The sequence below is a fragment of the Vicugna pacos genome, chromosome 32 (assembly GCF_048564905.1).
Source record: "Vicugna pacos chromosome 32, VicPac4, whole genome shotgun sequence".
Taxonomy (NCBI): Eukaryota; Metazoa; Chordata; class Mammalia; order Artiodactyla; family Camelidae; genus Vicugna; species Vicugna pacos.
In genome coordinates, this window is record NC_133018.1 from 7,214,870 (window position 1) to 7,236,350 (window position 21,481).

General features: G+C 42.1%; 1 protein-coding gene across 1 annotated transcript in view; it reads left to right on the forward strand.

The window, feature by feature from the left end:
* The window catches only part of PITPNB (phosphatidylinositol transfer protein beta), a 56,774-nt gene extending 37,099 nt beyond the window's left edge, over nt 1-19,675 (forward strand). The window contains exons 9-12 of the mRNA XM_031692640.2: nt 11,107-11,217; nt 12,900-13,022; nt 16,391-16,476; nt 17,681-19,675. Of these exons, the coding sequence (XP_031548500.1) occupies nt 11,107-11,217; nt 12,900-13,022; nt 16,391-16,438 (282 nt within the window). The 3' untranslated portion in view covers nt 16,439-16,476; nt 17,681-19,675. The remainder of the gene's footprint in view (nt 1-11,106; nt 11,218-12,899; nt 13,023-16,390; nt 16,477-17,680) is intronic.
* The last annotated feature ends 1,806 nt before the right edge of the window (nt 19,676-21,481 follow it).

Genomic DNA, 21,481 nt, shown 5'->3' on the forward strand with positions numbered 1-21,481 from the left:
TCTGTTTATGCTGAAGACAGTCACAGGTCATCGGTAAATGACGTCTAGGTGCTAGTTGCTGCCTGCAGACAGGAGATTACTGCCCCACAGTAACCCCGTGAGTGGTTCTCTATGGGTGTTGGACTGTTTTGGACTGTCTTGCACATCAATTAAAATGAAGAATGAGTCTGACTTCTATACGAAATGGTTCATAATTATCTTATTTCATATTTGTTCTCCGGGTAGAGTTTGGTTCAAGATTCTCCTGGTTTTAATGGCCATGACTGGAGACTTCTAATACCCAGAAAGTGATAGATGCCAACTACAAATTAAGGAACAAGTTCAGTATGCATGTTCTAAATTTACTCTGATGGATTAAAAAAAATTTCCCCACCCTTTTCCAGATTTTTAGCTGTGAACTGTAGAACTCACCCTGGGTGAGAGGAGAAGCCTTCCTCTGAGATTTAACACTGGCCTTAAAGGAGAGTCATGCTAGAGCGGGCGAGTGGCTGCTTCTAAGGTTGCTGTATCTTCTAAAAGGCTGTCTGGCCCCGATAAGTACCAACCTTTAGCTGATGATATTTTCAGGGAATAGAGGGGCGTGACGTTGAGACTCGGTTTGCTTTGTCTTTTATTGTCGGTTAATGGTTATTTAAAAGTCTAGAATAGGTTTAGTTTTTAGAAATAATATGAGTTTTACATTTTTCCAGGTTTCAATAATCAGTTTTTTACCCAATTTTGTACAGGGGGAGGGGGCCGATAAACGATAGCTTGAATGCTGGCTGACAGTGACGCCTTTCTACCCACTTGCCTGTTGGTTGTTAACTTGAGCCAAATGATGGTAGATGCCACTGCTCCTAGGCTGGGTTACTGTTGAACTGAATTTCAGTAAGTTACCATGATCTCAGAAATAACTAGGGTAACCAAGAATAACTAATTAGACCATCACTTACTGCTGTGATAGAAAATGGGGAGTAAGCCAACAGCTAGCTGACAGTGCGGCATACAGAAAAACAGGAGCCTGTGGACTGACTTGATCTTAGCAGCATCGCCTGCAGCTGCTCAGGCCCCGATTGTCAGTACCTGTACCCGCCACGGCACCAAAGAGCCCTGGGGAGGGAAGATGGTTGGAGACTTCTATACTTCTGAAATATGAGAGTAAGGAAGAAATACATGATAACTAAGGCAAAAAGGAAGAAGGAATCCCGTTCTGGACCCATGATTGTAAGACTGCTCCAGTGTAAGTGCTGCCTGGTAGTCCCATGCTGCTCCAAAGGCCCTCCGTGTCCCTCAGCAGAAACTCACCTCCCCAGCACAGGTTCCAGAGTGTTTTCACAGCTAAGGGCACAGCCCATGGTCTCTTTGAAACTTTCCCTAACTTATCCCACAGTGGTATTTTCCGTCTCAATTACTGCTGTATTTACTGCTTGTCTGCTCCAGACTGGATGAGGGAAAAGAAACTTTTCCTTGGTGCCAGTCACTATACAAGGTCGTATTTAATCTTCACAACCTTCCTGTGGGGTAAGTACAACTGCTTCATTTTATAGATGAGAAACGTGGCCAGAGAAACACGGATAATAGTTACAGGAGAAACAGGCGGATGCCTGCCATTTCTGTAAGCCCCTGGTTCAGCGCTAGTCACAGAGGTGTGTAAGGCATGGAGATGTAGCCGACTCTGGCTCTTGATCCAGAGATCCCAGATCACCAGTCTGCACCTTTATGCCCTGTTGCACCATGGCAGTTGTGCAGCTCTCTGTATTCATGGTATTTGCCAGAATTTGATACTTCCTGTTAACACCAGCCATACATTTCCAGTGGCTAGGGGAAAGTGGCACTAAGGAAGATCCATTAAAAATCCATCATGAATCTATCACAGGTTGTGACTTAAATCACTTAACCCTAACTTGGAGCCTCACTTTCCATGTCTTTAAAATGGGAATATTAGTAACTGCCCCAGAAGGTGGTTGTGAGGACTAAATGAAGTAGTGAACATTACATTCCCAGCACAGAAGAGGTGCACAATAAGTGGTAGCTTTTATCATTGCTCTCATGCTTTTGTCTTTGAAACTAAAAAGCCTTTATCATCTCTGGGGTTCATGAGATCGATAAACATGCTACCCTGTTTATGACACACTTACTCCTCTTCTCTGTCTGGTATCCAGCGGTTCCCCTGCTCCTAGTGTCTGGGGATTGTCGAACGCGTCCCGGCTCACCTGGCCTCACCCCTCATGACTTGGATCAGCTGTAAAGCAGAAGCCACACAGTTGAGAGAGCTTTTGCCAGCAGGGGATCATGGGGTTGCCAGGGAATTGATTTTCATATTTTCTGTATTTGTTAAGAATACAGACTCTTTTTAGTTATGATATGATAATGTACCTTTTATTTCTTAAAACTACAAACCCAGAGATGCAGGCCTTAGTTGTATATGTATTTATTTTCCCTCTAAAAAAAGGATTTTAAAAACCTGAGATCATGAAATATATATATATTTTTGTGAATTATATTTTTAAATTTAGGGTTCAGCACGTGATTAAGTGACTGTGCATAGTAATAGGAGAGTGAGTTATAATGTGATAAAGATTTTTGCTTCAAGGCAAAATTGTGCCTTTCTCGTGGGTGTAAATGTCTTGCTTCTGTGTATCACCACATGTGCATGTATGTGTGTCCATGTGTCCATGTTTTGGTTGATTTTGTGTTCTGGGGGTTGTGATGTTGGTATGACTACCAGTACTGGTAGTTTATCAGTATACATGTGGATTCCTGTGGCTTTTCCAGTTTGCCTCCTCTGATGGTGTGAGTTGTCATTTCAACCAGTTGAAATGCCACCTTTGAAAATTCTGGTGTCATTTTTATCCTATGGCAGGGTCTCATTTTTTCCTTTATTTGATCCGGACACCTCATGAAGACTTAAGCTTCTATGTCTACATGTATGTGGTAGTTAATAATTAGGCCCGTAAAGATCTTTGCAAGAGGCTTTGCCAAAACATCTGGCCCTTACAGTGCTTGGCGTGTCCTGGAATATTCCGTAGAGTCTGAACGTTGGGGTGTTAGGGAATCAGGTCAGATAAAGAAGTTGACCCCGAAATTGTGGTGGCTTTCATGTTACCTTTTTGTACATCTTCATATAAATACACTCTTTCTAATCAGCTCGTGCTGTTTGCTTCAGTGTCGGTTAACTCCAGTCTAAGCAGAAGCTCCAGCAGTTGGGGTTTGGCCTCTCAGAAGAGTTTGTCAAATCAGTTACCTCCTTGGCCGTGATTAGACTCACTTCAGACTCAGCGGAGAGGCCATTCTGGGTCCTCCAGGCCGGTGAGCAGCAGTCGTGTCAGGATCACAGGGAGGCCAATGTCTTCCACCATGCTATCAAGACTCCTTTCTCTTCTCCCGTCACACCTGTGAAGAGGTGGCAGCTTTGGTTGTTGATAGCCTAAAGTGAAGATATCACAAGGTTCTTCTCACTGGGGACGGGAAGCATGGAAGTAGGAGATGAGGGAGAATTTGAAACCCCACTGTGGAAATCTCTGTGAGGCAGAGACTGGCAGGAGAGCAGCCTGGAGAGTCCTCAGGAGGCTAACGAGCACTGCCGTTTACTGAGAGCCACCCCGGAGGAAGGCCGAGGACGCGCCCGTGTGTCTTCATCTGGACCTGGCTCCGAGTCCCGGGAAGGATGTGAAGGCATTTTTAAATAGGCTCCCTCCCTGTAATCTCACATTTGAAGCCCCATAGTGAGTGGCATAAAGAGGCTTGATAATTAGTTTCTGGTTAGACCACACTGTGGATTGTGTATACTAAAGCAGACCTTAAAACAGGGCTCTTTTTGTTTTTTTTAGTAAGTACTTGGTTTAGCAACTAGATTTTTAACTCAGTGTTAAAAACAGGGATTTTACACTTAGTATATATTAATTAGGCAACTCCTAAGAGGATACCAGAAAGGCTGTTCTGTGTCTTCAGGAAGCTAAGTGCCCCAAGAGTGGTGCATGATTAGTCCTAGCCTCGTCTTGGGCACCGAATGCCTCTGTTCTGGGGCAGAGCCAAAGGGCTCAGACACAGATGGATGGAGTGTCTTTACTCAGGTTCGAGAAGTGACTTGACAGGATGGGCCTCTTGCAGAGTGTCTTACTGTGGCACTGTCACGGACAAAGCTTTTCTCATGAATTTCACTTGAAGGGTGAACTTGTGATTTCACTTGTACTTGGTGTCACTCCTGGAGTAATTGGACATGAGCATGAAGCTCATGTCAGAGTTGAGATTAGTAAAATGGGTGTGAGCTACAAAAAAAAAGTTTGGTGTGGGAAGGGATAGACTGGGATTTCAAAATTGTAGAATAGATAAACAAGATTACACTGTATAGCACAGGGAAATATACACAAAATGTTACGATAAATCACAGAGAAAAAAATGTGACAATGAGTGTGTATATGTCCATAAATGACTGAAAAATTGTGCTGAACACTGGAATTTGACACAACATTGTAAAATGATTATAAATCAATAAAAAATGTTAAAAAAAAAAAAAGTTCGGAGACATGGAAAATGTGGCTGATCATCCCCTCACAGGCAGTAAGCTGCCCCATCTATTTCTGTGAAATTAGTTTAACCTACAATTAATCTTTTGAACCTTATCCCACATTTGCTTCTTCCATTTAACCATTAGCATTTGCCCAGCCAGATAGGAGTCTCCCCCCTCTGAATGCTGCTCAGGTCCTTTGTTGATGACCTGCTTGTGGCACTGGGCATGTCTTGTGTCAGGTGGCAGTTCCCATGTTCACACTCGTTTCCTTCCCCTGCCTCCTTCGTCCCCCGTTACTCACTGAACTGTCAGCCATAGGCTCTGTGTCCGGCTCCCGTTGGTGTGCAGTGCATAGTAGGTACTTAGTAAGCATTCCCTGAATTCAAGTTAACTGTCTTAAACCAAATAAAAATCAGTCAGTGTTGGACTAGGCATGTACTTTCAGGGAATCTAATGTCCAAAATAGGTCTGTCCAAATGGTTACCAAAATCTGAACCAAACCGAGGGAATGGCTGTGAATTGTGGAATCAGGTTTTGCCTGAAATTTCAGTGCACATACTTCATATGCATTCTGTAATCTTGTGTTGATGTTTACTGATGGAGGCACTGGCAGCAGCCCCAGCAGTGCATTTATTTTTAACTTTCTTAGTGAAATCTGGATTGGAAACTTACATTATGAAATCAGCAGCTGAAATTGAGCATTCAGATTGCCTAAAACTGCAACGTTTAAATGTAAAGAGAGCATGAGCCTTACAGAAACTGCTGTGTCCTCGCAGACTATTGAGTCTAGTTAAATGTAGCTTACACCCATTCCGTCTTTATCCCAACACGTTTTAAGTAGGAAGAAGTGTATGTGGACTTGACATGTAGCATGAGACTGTGAGAGGACTACATTTTTAGAAAATAAGTTTCCAGAATGCCTTTGGGTTTTTTTTTTCTTTCTTTCTCTGTTACATTTGTATCTATTTGTTTGTCACAGCTACAAGAAACTAGTTCTTGTGGAAAGCACGGGCTGATTGCTCGCCGTTCCGGTTAAACACGCCGTATTTTGTTTAGTTACGTTGTGTGGCTTCAGTGTACATTACTCTCCCTTAGGCCTTGTCCGCATACCTCAGAGTAACCTAATATGTGTCTTTAAATTAAAAACATGATTTGAGTTTAAGGGTTTCATTTTTAGTTAGAAATGTGAAATGTAAGGAATTCAGTGAATACACAAACTATTTAAATACAGCTTTGGAAACATTTCACAACTAGCTAGAGTTACAGATAAAATTTAAATCATGTGGAGATGAGTGATAATTTGGGGTTTTGTTAGCCCATGACTTTATTTTTTTATAGAACTTCTGATTGTTACTCTCTTTTGATAACCAACCGTTTTTACCGCTTTTAAATTTTCATGCTATAATCTGCATAAAACTTGTGTTTTCATTAGCAAAATAATTTTATTTACTCCCAGATTAGGAAGGAGTTAATCCTCACCTGCTTTAGGTCAGGAAATGTTAGGTTTGGGCTGGACTGGAATTATGTGTGAATGATCTGAATTCAGATTTTGGCTTTATTTACTTTGGATTTATTTTTCCAACTGATGAAAGAATCAGAAAACATTTGTATTCTTTAAGGCCAAAGAGGAAACTTTGCTCTGTGCGAGCACTGAGCCTCCTGAGGGCTGGGCAGACAAGCTGAAACTCCTTCCGGGTTCTTTGGATTCTAGAACATTGCTCTGAATGTGGGTTCGCAAAGATTTGTTCCCATTGAGATTTTTCACATTTTTTTAATGGTTATACATTTTTTCACAAGAATATTTCTGATAACTCTGAAGAGTTGATCGTGTTTTGCTCCACATATATACTTCATTTTTGCTTTAGAAGTTTAAGATTAGGAAAAATTAAATATGGACTGGACTAAAGTTACAAATTAAAGATCTTAATTGAGCTTTTAGCTTGATTTTGTTTAGCTTTGATTTACGAAACATCACAAAGAAAAGAGGCAGGAAAATGTTTAGATTGTTTATAGTCAAAGATGAATGATGATTTAAAATAGTACCCAGATAATTCAGGGCAAAGTAAATCTTTATCCTGAAATACTAAGCTGAGGGCAAAACCATTTTTAGAGTCTCTGTTTTAAGCATATTAGTTTTTTTCTAATTTATAAAATGATTCGTATTTATTAAGTTTTGAAAATAAAGAATTGTACACAGAATAAAAAACAAAGTTGCAGTTTCACCGTTTAATTACTACCATTTGTTGTATTCCCTGATTCATGTAGTTAATTTTGTTGCAAATGTTTATATCATACATAGATACCTATTTATATTCATATTATGCTTTTTTTTTCCCACATTCTTTGAAAAGATGGTTTTTGATGGCTTATACGCGTAGTAGCCCATTGCTTTGGAAGGCCTGTGAGGTCTATCTCAGTGAGTGTTGAGTGTAGTTAAGTCCCAAGTTTTTGCTGTTATAAATAAATCTACAGTGTTGTTACTGTCTCTCCTGATGAACTGAGATGCATTTCTGAAGGTGGTACTGTCAGGTTACAGGGTATATGGTATATATAGAGTATGAACAGCTTTAAGCCTTTTGAATTACATAGTGTCATTTTCCACCCTAGGAAGATTATGCCAAAGGGATTCTTTTAGCTTTTACTTACCGCAGGTAGGCAAGTTCACTATTTTCTGTTTCATCTTTAAGTATGGAGACTGTTCAAGCCGTTTTCTTAATTTAGTCACTAGTTTAAAGACTATAGCTCAGGTTAAGAAGTGAATGGCATAAGTCATTTTTAGAATTGGGTAAGACCTTAAATATCACATACATGTTAGTAAACGCAGCAGGCTGTTTGTTCACTTGTTTGTTTTTTAATTGGTTTACATATTCTTCCCTGAACTGTTTTTTTTTTTTTAAATAATTGTCAATTGTGTAGAAAACAAGAAGCAGATTGAGACTGAATATACTTTTTAGATCCGGGGAAGATAGAGGACTATTTTTTGTCCCAACACTTACAGTTTTTAAAACTGAATTCTATAGACCAGTGTTACTTTATAAATTTGCAGTAGCACTTTAATTGGTTTGAGCAGCCTGCCAGAGTCACTAGAAAGAATGAGAAACAAACCCGGGTAATTGTTGAAGTATGTGTGCTCTGTTCCTGGAGCCCCACTTTGGTGTAAGCGTATGTGCATTAAATTTAGTTTGCTCTTAATTAGAACCATGCTTCTTCCTGCTGCTTTTAAAAAAATGATGGGAGAATTCTGAAGAGTCGGTGTTATAGACACACCCAGGTTTTTATTTAGTTTGAGCACAAGGTGCTCGATGATTTGGAGTTTCAGAATGGAGCTCTCAGTAGCCCATAACTAATAGGACCTTGGAATGTTCCATCTGGAAGGTATCTTAGGGGTAATCAGTGGTGCATCAGAGGTTCTCAGCCAGAGGGAATTTTAGCCTAAGTGGGTGGGCAGGGGAGAGATTGTTTTTTAAGCCCAGATGTATTATAGAATAAAATGCAAAATTATGGGAAGTTTTAAGACAAGCCATTGGATGTCAGGGACAAGTGCTTACCACCTGTAGCCCTGGGCCAGCCCTTAAGTTCACTCACCCCTGCTTTTAGTAGCACATCTGTGGAGTAGGAAAAGCTCTGATAGAGCCCATCCTTTTCTTTTGCTGACAGAGAAGTAAGGCCCAGGGAGGTAAAGGATCCTGCCCACCTTGCATAGAAAGCTACTTTGCATAATGGGAACTGTGACCAAGTCCCCTTACTCCTGGTTGAGCGCTGCCACTTGGCAGATGTATCTCGTTTTGAGAGCCATATTCTGTGTTTCATATGAGAGTTTTCAGTGACACTCACTGGGTTAGAGCGCACCTCAGCACTGGCTCACTGCTATTGAAAAAGTGGTATGTGAAAGACCAGCCTTGTCATCGTTTCAAAAGGCCAGGCACTCAGAAGCTCACTGGGTCCTGTGGAAGGCTGTTGACCACTCTCACACACCAGAGCCCAGCTTAAGTGCTGGGTCTGCAGGTCAGGAACGGGAGAGAGAGTTGCAGACATGTGATTATAGCCCAGGCTGCACGTCGGTAACAGAAGTAGTGTCTCTTCTGGTAGGGACTGTTGACACCAAGGGGTAGTGTTTTTATCATTATTTATATACATAATTACTCCCCTCTACCAGCCACATGTGTCCTCTGACAACACCTAGCACAGACAGGGATGTAAATGGCGCCCACTCAGTACTTGCTGAATTAAGCTTGTTCATAAAGTATGGGGGTGTGCGTGCACGCATGCGCACGAGCGCGTGCGCACACACACACTCACATCCATGCTGAACTGTCAAATTGATACTCTGTGTGACGGGAGGGAAGTCGTGGAAAAACAGAGCTAAGTTAGCCAAGTTCTTCTGTTGATGTAGAACTCACCTACTAAAGGACAGTTTGCTGTATGTAATGTTTTATTTAAATGCTTCTGGTGTTGCTTCATTGATTTAACCCATGTACCAGGTCATTATTCAGAAGATGAAATGTTATTACAGAAGAGATTTTCTGAGAAAAGCTGATCAATCATGCAGTACTCTACAGAACTTAGAGTCCTATTAATAATACGAAAATAGAATTTTTTCTTACTTGGTATCATAGAATTCACTTGAAACTGGAACATTATGGAGAATTTGGGGAAGGAATGTGGTCTGGTTGCTACAGTTGCATAACTGAAGAATAATCTTGAGGTTTTACAATAAGGCCTAGAAACTCATTTTTTTTATTTACGTGTGGCTGAATGAAAATAACACTTGCTCACACACAACGAACTTATTGAAAGTGGGGTGTGTGCATGAGTTGAAGCTGACAAGAAGTGACAGTGGCACACAGTGTGACTGACACCCGCATTGTAATGTCTTGAGCGCTGTGTGACGCTGACAACAATGGTGAAGAAGGGAAGAGCCCTTGTAAAAGGCTGCTTTATCTTTTCACTCGTCATTTAGTTTTTATAAAAAGGGGTCCACGTAACTTTCTACTCTTTTGAGAAACGTTACTTAAAAATTGTTTTGCAAATTTAAGGTGGTAGGTACAACTCTATGAAAGAAGAGGGGAGGAAGAGGGAATTAATGTATATTAAGCTCTGAGCCCCACCAGCTAAGCATGGAGCATTCTCTGCCTTATTTAGTCCTTACAGCAGTCCTGAGGCGTAGCTTTCATCTTGGAAATACACCAGAACTGGGGCTGAGAGTTTACAGAATGGCCCTTGCTCTCGACCACACCTGCAGTCCGCCTCTGCCGCCTGTGATTCTTTGAGACGTACCTGCCTTCCATGCTAGACTAGGGGCTCTGGAGGTTGGTCCACGTTGGCCTCTGCTCACTGCTGGGGGCCCCTCCGAGGCTGTCTCCTCCACCAGCTCAGGAGTGTGTTGGTCTCCTGCACACACCACCTTGGAAGAACCGTAATGCCAGTGGGTCCATAGTGAAGATGCTGACGTAGGCCGTGAGCCTGATTTGACCCTGCCCCCTCACCCCCACCCCAGATAAACATGCTGGTATACTGTGCTTGCTCGGACAGAAGCCTGCACTGTCTCACAGAAATCATCAGTACTATAGGTTGCAACCTCGCCCCCTGCCCCATCCAGTTTTCATTATGAAAAATTTCAAAAGCAGCCAAAAAACCGGAAAGAGTAGAGCAGTGAACACGTCCACCTAGATTCGACAGTTGTTAGCACTTCGCTGTATTTGCTTTTTTCCCTCCTCTTTTCCCTTATCTGCCTTCCCTCCTTCTCCACCCATATACTTATTTTATATAGTTTTATATAGTTATATAGTTTTGGCTGAAACTAAAAATTCGGGGTGAATTTTTATACTTGGGACTTAGGGTGACATAATCTGAGGACCCAAATTCTAATTGCTTTTTTATGCTTCCTTATGAAAGTAAATTGCAAACATTATATTTTGTCTTTTTAGTCCAGATAGTCCCCTACCCATCTCCCTTGCTCTTTTTTTTTTTTTTTTTAATATTTCCCCTCTTGTACCATAACTCTTCATTTGATTCCCTGGCTACACCATTTAAACTATGAGGAGTAATCATTTGTGGAAATTGAAGTCTGGATGTGTGGGATTTACCCTCGAATACTTGATAATTTTAGATTATCTTGCTGCTGCCTCCCTTTCACGTCCCCCCTCGGTTGAGAACACCTCTGTTAATAACCGGGGCCACTCCGCTTGCCAGTGCTGGAACATGCAGAAGACGACTAAGCCTCCGCGTGGTTTCTTAATTGGGCCCCACCACGTCCACAGTGGGAATGCGGTAATGGCATTAGGAGAACCCTCACATATTAAAGGCTCACTATTGATATGATGTGAATAGAATTTGGTATTTAATGTGAAATCTGAATAGTGTAATTTGAGGCAGAGCACTGCGCCTATTAAACTGTGGAGCCAGGAAGTAACTCGGTCTGTGGAAGGAGGGTTTGCAGCAGGGGAATACGGCTGCTTTTGCTAAAATGATTTTGATGTTCCAAATACCTGAATTAAACACATATGAGATTGTAATTTTCTTCATGTATGTCTGTGATGTCGTTACACAACAGTCAGTTTTAATCAAAACATAAATATTTAAGTCACGATTTCTCATTTTCAATTTTCCCCATCTAGAAGGAGCTGGCAAACAACCCTGACTGTCCTCAGATGTGTGCCTATAAGCTGGTGACCATCAAATTCAAGTGGTGGGGATTGCAAAGCAAAGTAGAAAACTTCATTCAGAAGGTAAAATCTGTTCAAAATGCAGGGACTTAAATTTAGGTTAAGATTTGAGGTAGCTATTAATGGAATATTTTTTCCTGTCGCTTTTTTCTTCTCATTTTAGAAGGTGAAATTACTGTCCCAGTATAATTCCTCTCTGCCCTTTTTTTTCCTCCAACAAACAGCAAAGACACGTGCCAGCAGAGGTTTTAAGGGGTTTTCTTTGGGGAAGAGCATAGCAGTTTTTTGTACACAGTGCTTTCCTGGTGGTTTGCTCAGCTCTTCTGTAGAGAGCCCTTTCCAGATGCAGCGTGTCCCCAAGGGGACCTGAGGTCCCAGCTTTGGCTGGAGGGAGAGGCCAGGCCTTGGCTGTTGAGGGCTCCTCTGTCCCAGCTCGGCTGGAGACCCCCTCACCCCCTCCACTCAGGTCTCTCCTGGCACACACATTGTGTATTGTGTACTTTCTGTGGGATGTCTTCTTTAGAGGTCCTCACTGAGAACAGTTTCCTAGGGTGACATAATCTGAGGATCCAGATTCTAATTACCTTTTTATGTCTTTATTCAAGTGGGAGTAACACGAGCATTTTGATTTAGAAAGAAAGAGAGAATTGTGGTCTCACAGATACACATCCGTGGTTGTAAACAAGTGGGGAGTGTGGAAAGTGTCCTGGGTATTTAACTTTCCTCTAGGGCGAATATTCACTCCATTATCCTTATAAAGGACCCCGTTGATGTATCTCTGAACTTCCCACAACTAGTTGTATCTGAGTTTCACTTTAACTTTTCTACTTTTAAACTGTAATTGCTCTTTTTTTTTAAAGGATCTTAAAGTGCTGGAAACGTTCATTACTCTTGGGCCTGCTTGCAGTTGGCCACAGTAGGCACTCTGTAAATATTGGCTTCCTTTCTGCCTCTTGGATCACAATAATAGATTAACAATCCAGTTCTGATTAATAGAAGTCATACATGTAATTGATGAAGTCCCTTATGTTCATGGAAAAAAATTTTTAAGTTGAAGACTGTCCAAAAAGTAAAGTACTCACTGTCCGTTGGACTTCTCTGTCTTCTTGGGAAAGTGTAGTAAAACTTAAATAACCCAGCAGCTAAAGCCACTAATTAAATACATGGCTGTGTGTTTGTGTGTGTTTGTGTGATGTATACACATACACACACACACATAAATACGCACCTAGTAAACATTAGAGCATAAAAATGAATGGAGAGTATGTAATAACCCTTAATTTAGTAAAACATCTTATTCCAAAGAACCCAGGGCTCTTCTTTCAGTACATGTTGTAGTCTGCCTCACGGTATTTCTTTGACTGGCGGAGGAGTTAAGGGTGGCAGTGTGTGGTTTTATAGCAGAAGAAATCGGGGTGACCTTTGGTCACGGACACAGAGAAAGGTGAAAGTCGGTCGGGTCCAGCAGCAGTTCATGCTGGATCAGAACATGGCCATCACGGTGTTTTCAGTTTCTGATAAATCATGCTGCCTTTGTGAGGAAGGAGGATTGTTCCACATTTCACAGGGAGATTTTTCTTTTATTTCAGAAAATGTTAATAGGATGGAATTAAGATTTTCACTAATTGTAATAGTGGTGTTTTCAAAACAAGTCTATGTAGATTTCATGGGTGAATATAAGGTTAATATGCCATTAATGTTAGAGTTTTTCCATCTTATACTACTTTTCTTCTTTGTTTTAAAAGCAAGAAAAAAGGATATTTACAAACTTTCATCGCCAACTTTTTTGTTGGATTGACAAGTGGATTGATCTGACGATGGAAGACATTAGGAGAATGGAAGATGAAACTCAGAAAGAACTAGAAACAGTAAGACTTCTCGTTCTGTGGAAATTCTCTAATTTCCCCCTTTCTAAAACTGAATATGTGCTTACTAAGTATAGACTTACGATGGGGAAGAGTGTTACTGAAAGCCTTTTCTTCATCTCTCTATCCTCCTCAAAACCCAGTTTCTTAGGCACTAACATCCTTTTATTCCGACTTCTCTTCTGTTGAGCATCTTTCCTGAAAGTAGACTAGAGCTTTCTTGATCTTGAATTTGTCACCTGTAAAATGTCCAGTGGTTTTGTTTTCTTTTCCATGCGTTAGTTCTCTGTGGTGGTACCTGGTTCACGGTCATTTTGGGCATTGACTTCATCAGGCCAAGTTGCCTTTCTCATTCTGTTACATTAGTGTTAGCGCAGTAAGTCCTAGTTGCCTCTCCTGTAGACAAGATGAAGCTAGTGATATTGTCACTGATTCCAGAAATTCCTCCTCCCCTCCAATAGCTAGCAGTGACTCCGTATTTCTTCACAAGCTTTAGACAGAAATTCAAGTGATCCCTGGATTGGAGGCCTGCATGCCGTGTCTCAGTTAAGCCCACCCCCCTCCACCGGTGAGCTAGCCCTGCCACTTGCAAGTGCCCCCTTTCTCCCAGGGTGGGTTCTTCCCCAACCTCCTCTTGCATGTGTCTGGTTTTGCTTTTGCTCTGGGCTCCGCTTCTTTTCAATTGAAAGTAAGGCCCCACGGGGGAAATGAACCCACGGAGTGTCCAGGACAGGCTCGTGGTTTCCATGCAGTCATTCAGAGTCCTGCCAGCAGTCCCAGTTCGGGAAGCCCCACAGGTGGGTGTGTTTGACGAACGCCTGTGCATGAGGCGGGAGCTCCATTTAATCACAGGAGAATGGCAGCAAATCAGGTTCTTTGGCACAGAAGGAAATCTATTTGTCTGGCACATGGCATTGTAAAGAATCTGTGTTTAAAATTGCTTACTTTTGGTGATTACAGCAGATCTGTTTCTAATTAGCTTTATACAAACCTTCTGAGAAGACCAGGACGTATTTTCTTTATAAGGCAATAAAATGTTTTACCTTTATCTTATACATAAAGCAAACTTTAGGCATCCTCCAACTTATGAATGGATTTTGTTCCAAGAGTTTTAAGTTCATTTTTTGAAATTTGGAACATCTTTTCCCATAGTGACAACATTATAAATTGCAGTTTGGTTTGCAGGCCAGCCAGTGGAAGCCTCTCTGACCTCAGTTGCTCATCCTAGTAGCACGGCTCTGATTTCTGCATCTTGGGAGTGGGTGACAGAATGGCAAGCATCGGAGACCCTCCTTTACACCCTTACTTTTAGGCTGGCCCCAGGCAAAATACTTACACAGGCAAGAGTGAGACATGGGTACTTCTTCTCCGTGCCTCTTTCCCACTTTTGTCTTCCCTTTCTCAAGAGTCAGATGCCTTTCTCTAGGAAGCACCCTCACCACCGCCCGATTTAGCTCCTTTCCTGCATGGCCTCGTTCCGCTCTGTCCAGATGCTCCAGGCTCCAGAGACAGCTGCCAGCTCTGCCTCCAGCCCCTCCGAGCAGCCAGTGTCAGCTGAACATTAAAAAGGAAGCAGCAGATCACACACTCACCCTAAGTTTATGGTATGGCCTTGGCATCTCCTAAAAGGATTTGCCAACACCAGGATAAAACAGAGAATGCACTTACCTTGTATTGGTTTGAACTCTCAGGAGGGAGGCTTTCTCTTTGTTTTGATTTCTATGCTGAAGGACCATCCATAGCATGAGGGAGAGTGGTCACAGTTGACAGATGATGAGTGCAGCCTTCCCTGGTTTGGGCTCTAACCCTAACCCTACCTGTCTCTGGACCCTTGGACAGAACGTGTCTGAGGCTTCCTCTTCCCCCAGGGGAGTGCTTGCTTCCCTCACAAGTTCTCAGTCTCAAAGCACCTGAACATTGTGTCAGCAGGAGAGCCTTGATGAAGAGATGGTGACTCTGGCTCCCACCTAGGGTAGCGGGCCTGCAGGCTTAGCTGCTTCTCCCTGCAAGTCTATTACTTGTGAGTTGGGAACTGCACTTGAAAAGAAGGTGTAAGATAGACAATTGCACAGAAGCCCAGCTTATTAGAAAGCATAACTATTGTACCCTCATGGTTTAAACTGACGAATTCCCTCATGAAGTTGGCAGAAATCTGTCATGGTTCAGGGTTGGGAGCACATGGCGTTTCTTTGTTAAATATTTCAAAAATACTTTGGGACAAATTTTAGGGCTAAGTTACTTTGCTCTAGGTCACTGGGGAGTACTTTGTTCCACATCACGTTGCTGCTGCTCTGAGTCCTAACAGTCGGTTTGTGAGCATCTTCAGAATCCGGGCAGCATGGTGCCTGCAGGCCAGAATGCCTCCCCAGAAAGCACCTGCCTCCTGAAGAGGCTTAACATTCCGAAGTCCTCTTCACCACGGAAAGATTTCCCTTTTTTTCTGGAGGTCCTGTTTTCCTGACACCTGATAATAGAATTTGATGCACTGTAATTCTCTTTTTAATTTGCACATATTTTAAGAACTGAATCTCTTTCAAATGGGTTTTGGCCCTGGAGAGGACAGCATCTCATCTCGAGGGGTTAGGCACGAGAGGAATGCCTGTAATCCTGCAGAGAAATACTGGGGTTAGGCCCGGCCACTGAAGGGATACTCAGGGCAAACACTATGCCTGTCTGTTCTCAACTGGCACTCCTGTGGGGGGTAGGGAAGAAGGGTTGAGCTTCAGAAATGTGTTTACCGCATTTGTTCCTTTTCTGTCCATTCTTTTCTTGGTTTTCTCATGGAGTTTTCTTAGTTATCTATAGGCTGCTATGAGTGCCTGTCCTTCTGGTGCATCCTGTGTCCACGCACTGCCCCTGCACTTGCTTGTTCTTCCTTTTGTCCTCCCCCTTTTTAACAAACTTCCCATAAAGAAGTCCTCTGAGGGGCGCTGGTCTCTGAAACCACCGGGGTGGCCACACCTTAAGGCTTCCTGTCTGGTTAGGGACTACGAAAAGAGAACCAGACCCCTGGGGCATTTCTCACATCGTGGTGAGCAGTTCACTTTCCCTTGGCTGTCCTCGATAATTTCACTCACCAGTCTGCAGGCTTTTGTTTCCTAGATTCAAGAATAGATGTGTGTGTGTGTGTGTGTGTGTGTGTGTGTGTGTGTGTGTGTGTGTGTACACACTATGTAAGAAAAGCCTTTCGCAAGATTTTCTTGAGATCAGGATAACCAGAAAGCCCTCAGACCTTCATTTCTGATGTGGATATGGTTGTAAACAGGCAGCGGTCACTTCACAATCTCTTCTGGATCTTTTTTCTCCCCTTGCTTACTAACCCAATTTAGAGTCTGTGATTTCAGCAGCTCATGATTTTATTTTACGTTTAGATGCGTAAGAAGGGTTCCGTCCGAGGCACGTCGGCTGCTGATGTCTAGATGAGTCCCCTGTAGGGTCAGAGACAATATCAAACTGTGTAAGTGAAGACTTGGGTAAAAAGAATGTTTAAAAACCAATACCTTTTTGGTAATGGGTAGTTAACTTGCTGAGTGGAAGCTAAGTGTTAAATGTAGCTTAATTTTTAGAATTTAAGAGATGTGTGTTTCAGACATTGACTGTGAGCAAACACTGAGTTATTACTCTGTAAGAATTTTATCCATGGAACAGGCTGAATTTAGGAACCCCAAGTTAGTTCTTAGTGTTACGGGTTAGGAGCCAGCTGCCAAGTGTACTTAACTCATCAGGCAGCTCTGTCCTGGAAATCAGCTGATTTTTCATCAATAGCCAGTTAATTGACCTATTATCTCAGTGGCCCATTTGTGGTTAGTAAGGAAATATGTAAAAGCATTTTAAATCAAAGATCCATCGTTCCATGCCGTAAGGGCCAATTTCAGTTCATTTTAGCTTAATTTTTTCCCTGAACACCAGAAAGTCTTCCTTCGTGTTGACTCTTCAGTTATCTTTACAGTTGGCTTTAATATGTGTAAATACACTTTGGTTTTCATTTACAGTGTAAAACATTTCTATGGTCTGTTTCCTTCACACAAATTTTTATGCCCAGATAAAAGGTTTTCCTAGAGGGGGAAAAAAGAAGCCTCAGAATCTACCCCACATTTTGAAACCAGGATGAGTAAACAGAAATTGGCAGTACGCTGTCATCATTTGTTAATACTGAACTACGATACTTACTGAGGAAAATGACAAGACAGCACGCTTCTCACCCCACTCTGGTTCTTTGCTGCCCCTTTACATGTGCTACTTGCTCTTTAATTATGGAACAAGGGAGGAAAGAAATTTCAGAGTTGGAGAGAAGTAGTACCGAGTAAGAATGAATGAACTCTGCCAGGACTCCTCCAAAGCCTCCTTTTTAAAATTCAGTGTTCATTTAAAATTTCTCAAAAAATTTGTTACTACTTCTGTTAAGTTCTTATAAGTTTCTGGGATCTTTTTCCACTTCTAAGTTATTTTCCCTCTGACAGAATAAAGTATTATGCCCTAAGACCAAAATCTTCAAAAGATTAAATGTTAAAAATGCAGTAGTTGGGGTGCATTGTCTGCCAGAAGTTTTGCTGCGTTGAGGATTTTTTTTTCTGGAGAATGTTTGTGACAAGCTGCGATCTCACACTTTCTGTGTCTCTCTGTGTTTTAACATATTGCCCTGTCTCTCACTTTTCTTACAGTTACGTAATCAAGGTCAAGTGAGGGGAACAAGTGCAGCCAGTGATGAGTGAAGAAGAATCTGACCATGTCTCGCAATGTGGACATTTCCCACACGTGTGCCTGTGGTTATGTGCTCACAGGCACGGGTCCCCACGTGTGTATATATGTCTGTGTGTGTGTGTCTGTGGCTGTATATAAAACGCATGTAGAGCTGCAGATCACAGGACACACACTTGTGTATATATGTACATACAGACATACTGAAGGGATTAGTACAATTTCTCCAAAGTACTGTACCTATCTTCAGCAAGAATGCAAAAGAAAATATTTTCAATATATATACCTGGAACAGATTTTAATAATTATCAGAGTAATACCATTAATGGATGAATTGACTGCAATGTAATACTAGCTGGTATGTTTCATCAATGGCAAGTTGTGGACCAAGATATATATATATAGCCTTTTATTACTTTTTTGTTCTTTTAAATTAGTCTCTTAAAATTTTTAATTTTAGTCTCATAATCCACCAAACTCCCACAGAAAAATTTATTAAAAATCTTTTGGTATTCCAAGAAATCTGGATTGTAACTCTGAATGTATTTATAATCATTTATTTCTGGATTTTCATTATCATATAGCCAAATTGGACAATATCTATTAGTAAGGAGAAGAGTTACAGGCCAGTTTTTACTTGTTTGCCCCAAGGAAAAGATGCTTTTAAAAAAAAATTCCGTTTTTTATTGGATTTTTGTATTTTAAATTTCAAGTATTTTTCTACATCAAACCTGGCGGAAAATGGAAATGACAGTCTATCATTTATAACAAACACTGTACAATTTTCAGGCTTCTGTTAGGCAAACAAAGAAATTGATGAAGAAATTAATAGCATGGTAGGCTGTTTAGAAAAATTGAAAGTACAGCATTCCCATGGAGTCTGGTTTCTGAAATGACTGTTTTCTGAAACTACAGCTTGGAAACTATGCAAATGATCTCTATTCCTCTACAGCTCACACAGCAGAATATAGACAGTGATGACGTTTTGTTCTTTTCATGTTAAAATGTACTTTAAGGGGGAGACGCTGCCTTTGAGATAGAAGCCTTTCAGAGGCTGCACAGGGCTCGTCTGCACACGGTTAGGAGGCCCTGCCAGGGGCCAGCACACCTCCACCCAGCGGAGTGTGCTCTCAGGTGGGACGTCATTGGAACACATCCTGAATAAGCGTGGTGAAAATGCTGGTTAGATGCCGCTGCCTCATTTTCTTTTTTTAACTTTTTTTTTTTTTTTTTAAGAAAGGAACAATAGCTAGGTAAGATTTTTATCAGCTTTCTCTGTCCAGATCCAGTTTTTCTCCTGTCAGTCCTGGAAGCTTGAATAGAATGATACTGTTGAAGCCTTCAGGTCACAAACTGTCTCCTTTCACCTCCCGCCCCTCCTACAGCACGCTAGCCCCTGTGGTCACATCACATTAGTAATCTGATTTGCTGACAGTCCTGCCCTCCCTGCCCCTTGTTTGCCCACGTGTCCTGTGTCCCCCTGAAGCGATGGCGGTGACTTAGACAAAGCTGTTGAGGATCACCGCCGCACTGCCATCCCGTTTCCTCAGCTGCAGACCCCGAATTGCTCACGTACGTCCTCCATGTGCTCAGGATCAAGGCTGATGTTTACTCTCGGGACACTGTTGTAAGATAGGTGTGGTGAAAGCACGGTCACTGTCTGCAAAGTAGTTGACACGAGGAAGATTATTGCTAATTTTGTGACATAAAGAGTCTGGCCCTCTCCGCTTAATGGACCTAACTCTCGCTGGCGTCTGTAGCATCGTTGGGAGCCTGTGCACACATGGAATTGAGAGCCTGGCGCATGCGTTTTAATGTTTTTCTAACAACTGTGGAGATTTGAGGGAATGTGTGGTGAATGTAAAATATCTAGTTTACTTGGCAGTCTCTTGTGTAAATTACAGTAAAACAAAGTAAATGAAATTTAAACAAAAAATAAATTTGATCACAAAATGCCACTTGTGTGCTTAAGTGGTTGTTTCCCTGATGCCACGTCTGGTTCAGAACAGCGGCCCACTTCTCTGCTGGTTTTTTCGGGAATTCTCTAATTTGCAGCACTACCACTTTGGGGAAAATTTTTTTAATGTTTTTTTATTTGTGATTGCAGGCTCCTGTGCTTGAGGTGTTCCTGTGCCACATTAAGTTGTTATGTTTGATTTCTTAAGTAATTTTGTCTTTAAAATAAGCTGAGCTGTAAAGAAGGATTGTATATTCGTCCCAGAGGATTTTTAAAAATTATTTTTAAAGGGGGAAAAAATACGGAAAACCTGTAGTATTTTTAAAAGCACTCAGTAAAGGACTTTGCCATTAGATCCTGATGATTTCAAGACTGTGGCTTTTTGGTTTGGGGCCATGTTTTACCTCTCTCCTTTTAGGAATTTGTCACTTCCAGTCTTCTGGTTTTGGGCGTGTAACTATTTTCTCGTGCTGCCAACTTAAATTCTACAGTGGCTCAACCTTCAGAGAGGTTGCCAACTCTCTGAATAGATTTAATATAATGTTATACTTCCGGGGTCTTCTTTATTTTCTGAAGTGATTTTCTTAGTGTTCTATTTATTCAGAGGTAATGTTTGTGCTCACGTGGGCAGTCTGTCACTCATGCGTCCAGCAGTGTGGGCACTTACATGCCCAGCAACCTGGTCTCCTGGAGGTGCCAAAGGAGTGCAGAGTCCAGTGTGGGAGATAGACATGTGAACAGACAGACTACAGTTCAGTCTGATAGGTAGTCATTTAACAGTAGAGAGAGATCTTAGACGTCACCCACATCATACAGGTGAGAAAGCAGAAGTCCAGGCCAAAGGCAGCTGGGCGGGGCAGCAGGGGTCCTCCGAGCCCAGGGTGCCAGAAACACTGCGGCCTGGTCAGATGCACCCCTCTAGGCCCCTCAAGACAGTTGTTTTGTCCATCTCCTCTCAGCAGCCAAGTTGACAAGGAGTTAGCATAGAATTCCCTTTCTTGACCATTTGGAAGGAGAATGTTCTGACTATTCTCAGACCCTTAGACTTGATACCATTGAGAGCCACTGAATGTTAGGAGGCAGAGTTCGGTGGGTCCAAAATCAGTTTTTCAGGTTCCTGCGCTGTCAGTTTCAGAGTTTGGGACTTCACGTGATTGGAGGGAGGTAGGGAAGGTGCTAGGGAGCAGGTTAAAAATTGTCCCGTTGAGCCTGGAGCATCTACAGGGTGTGCTTGCTAGGAACCCTGCCAACGTCACTTGGGGTTATATTTTGACTTGGAAATACTAAGCAACAACGGTCCCTTCAAAACCAGGTTCAATTTGGGGAAGAAAATTTTGAGTGTTCTGTTATGCTGGAGCTACTGGTTCGGGAAAAAAAGAAATCACACGTAAACCAGAGGTTCTCAACCTTGGCTGCACCTTAGAATCACAGGGGAAGCCTTTAAAAATACTGATTGCCCACCGGTCGCTCTTCTATGCTTGGGTTCAGTGTGTCGTTTTCAAAGGACAGGGAAAGAGCTTAGAGAATTACCACTGACTTCTGGAAGATGATTGAGATGACTGCCCTCTCTCCGAGTAATCAGACTCCTACCTGTTCTTCAGAGCCCCGTGCCACTCTCCATGTAGCCTTCCTTACCCTAGAGTGACCTGTAGCAGTCCATACCCCTCACTTGGCTCTCAAAGACTCCGCCACTTTGGTTAATATATGTTGCCAACTGTTACACTTCTGTTTGTTTTTTCATCCCAAGTTAGCTCAGAAACACCTCATGGGCAGGAGCCACGCAGTGGTACCCGGAGTCACCTCCCCC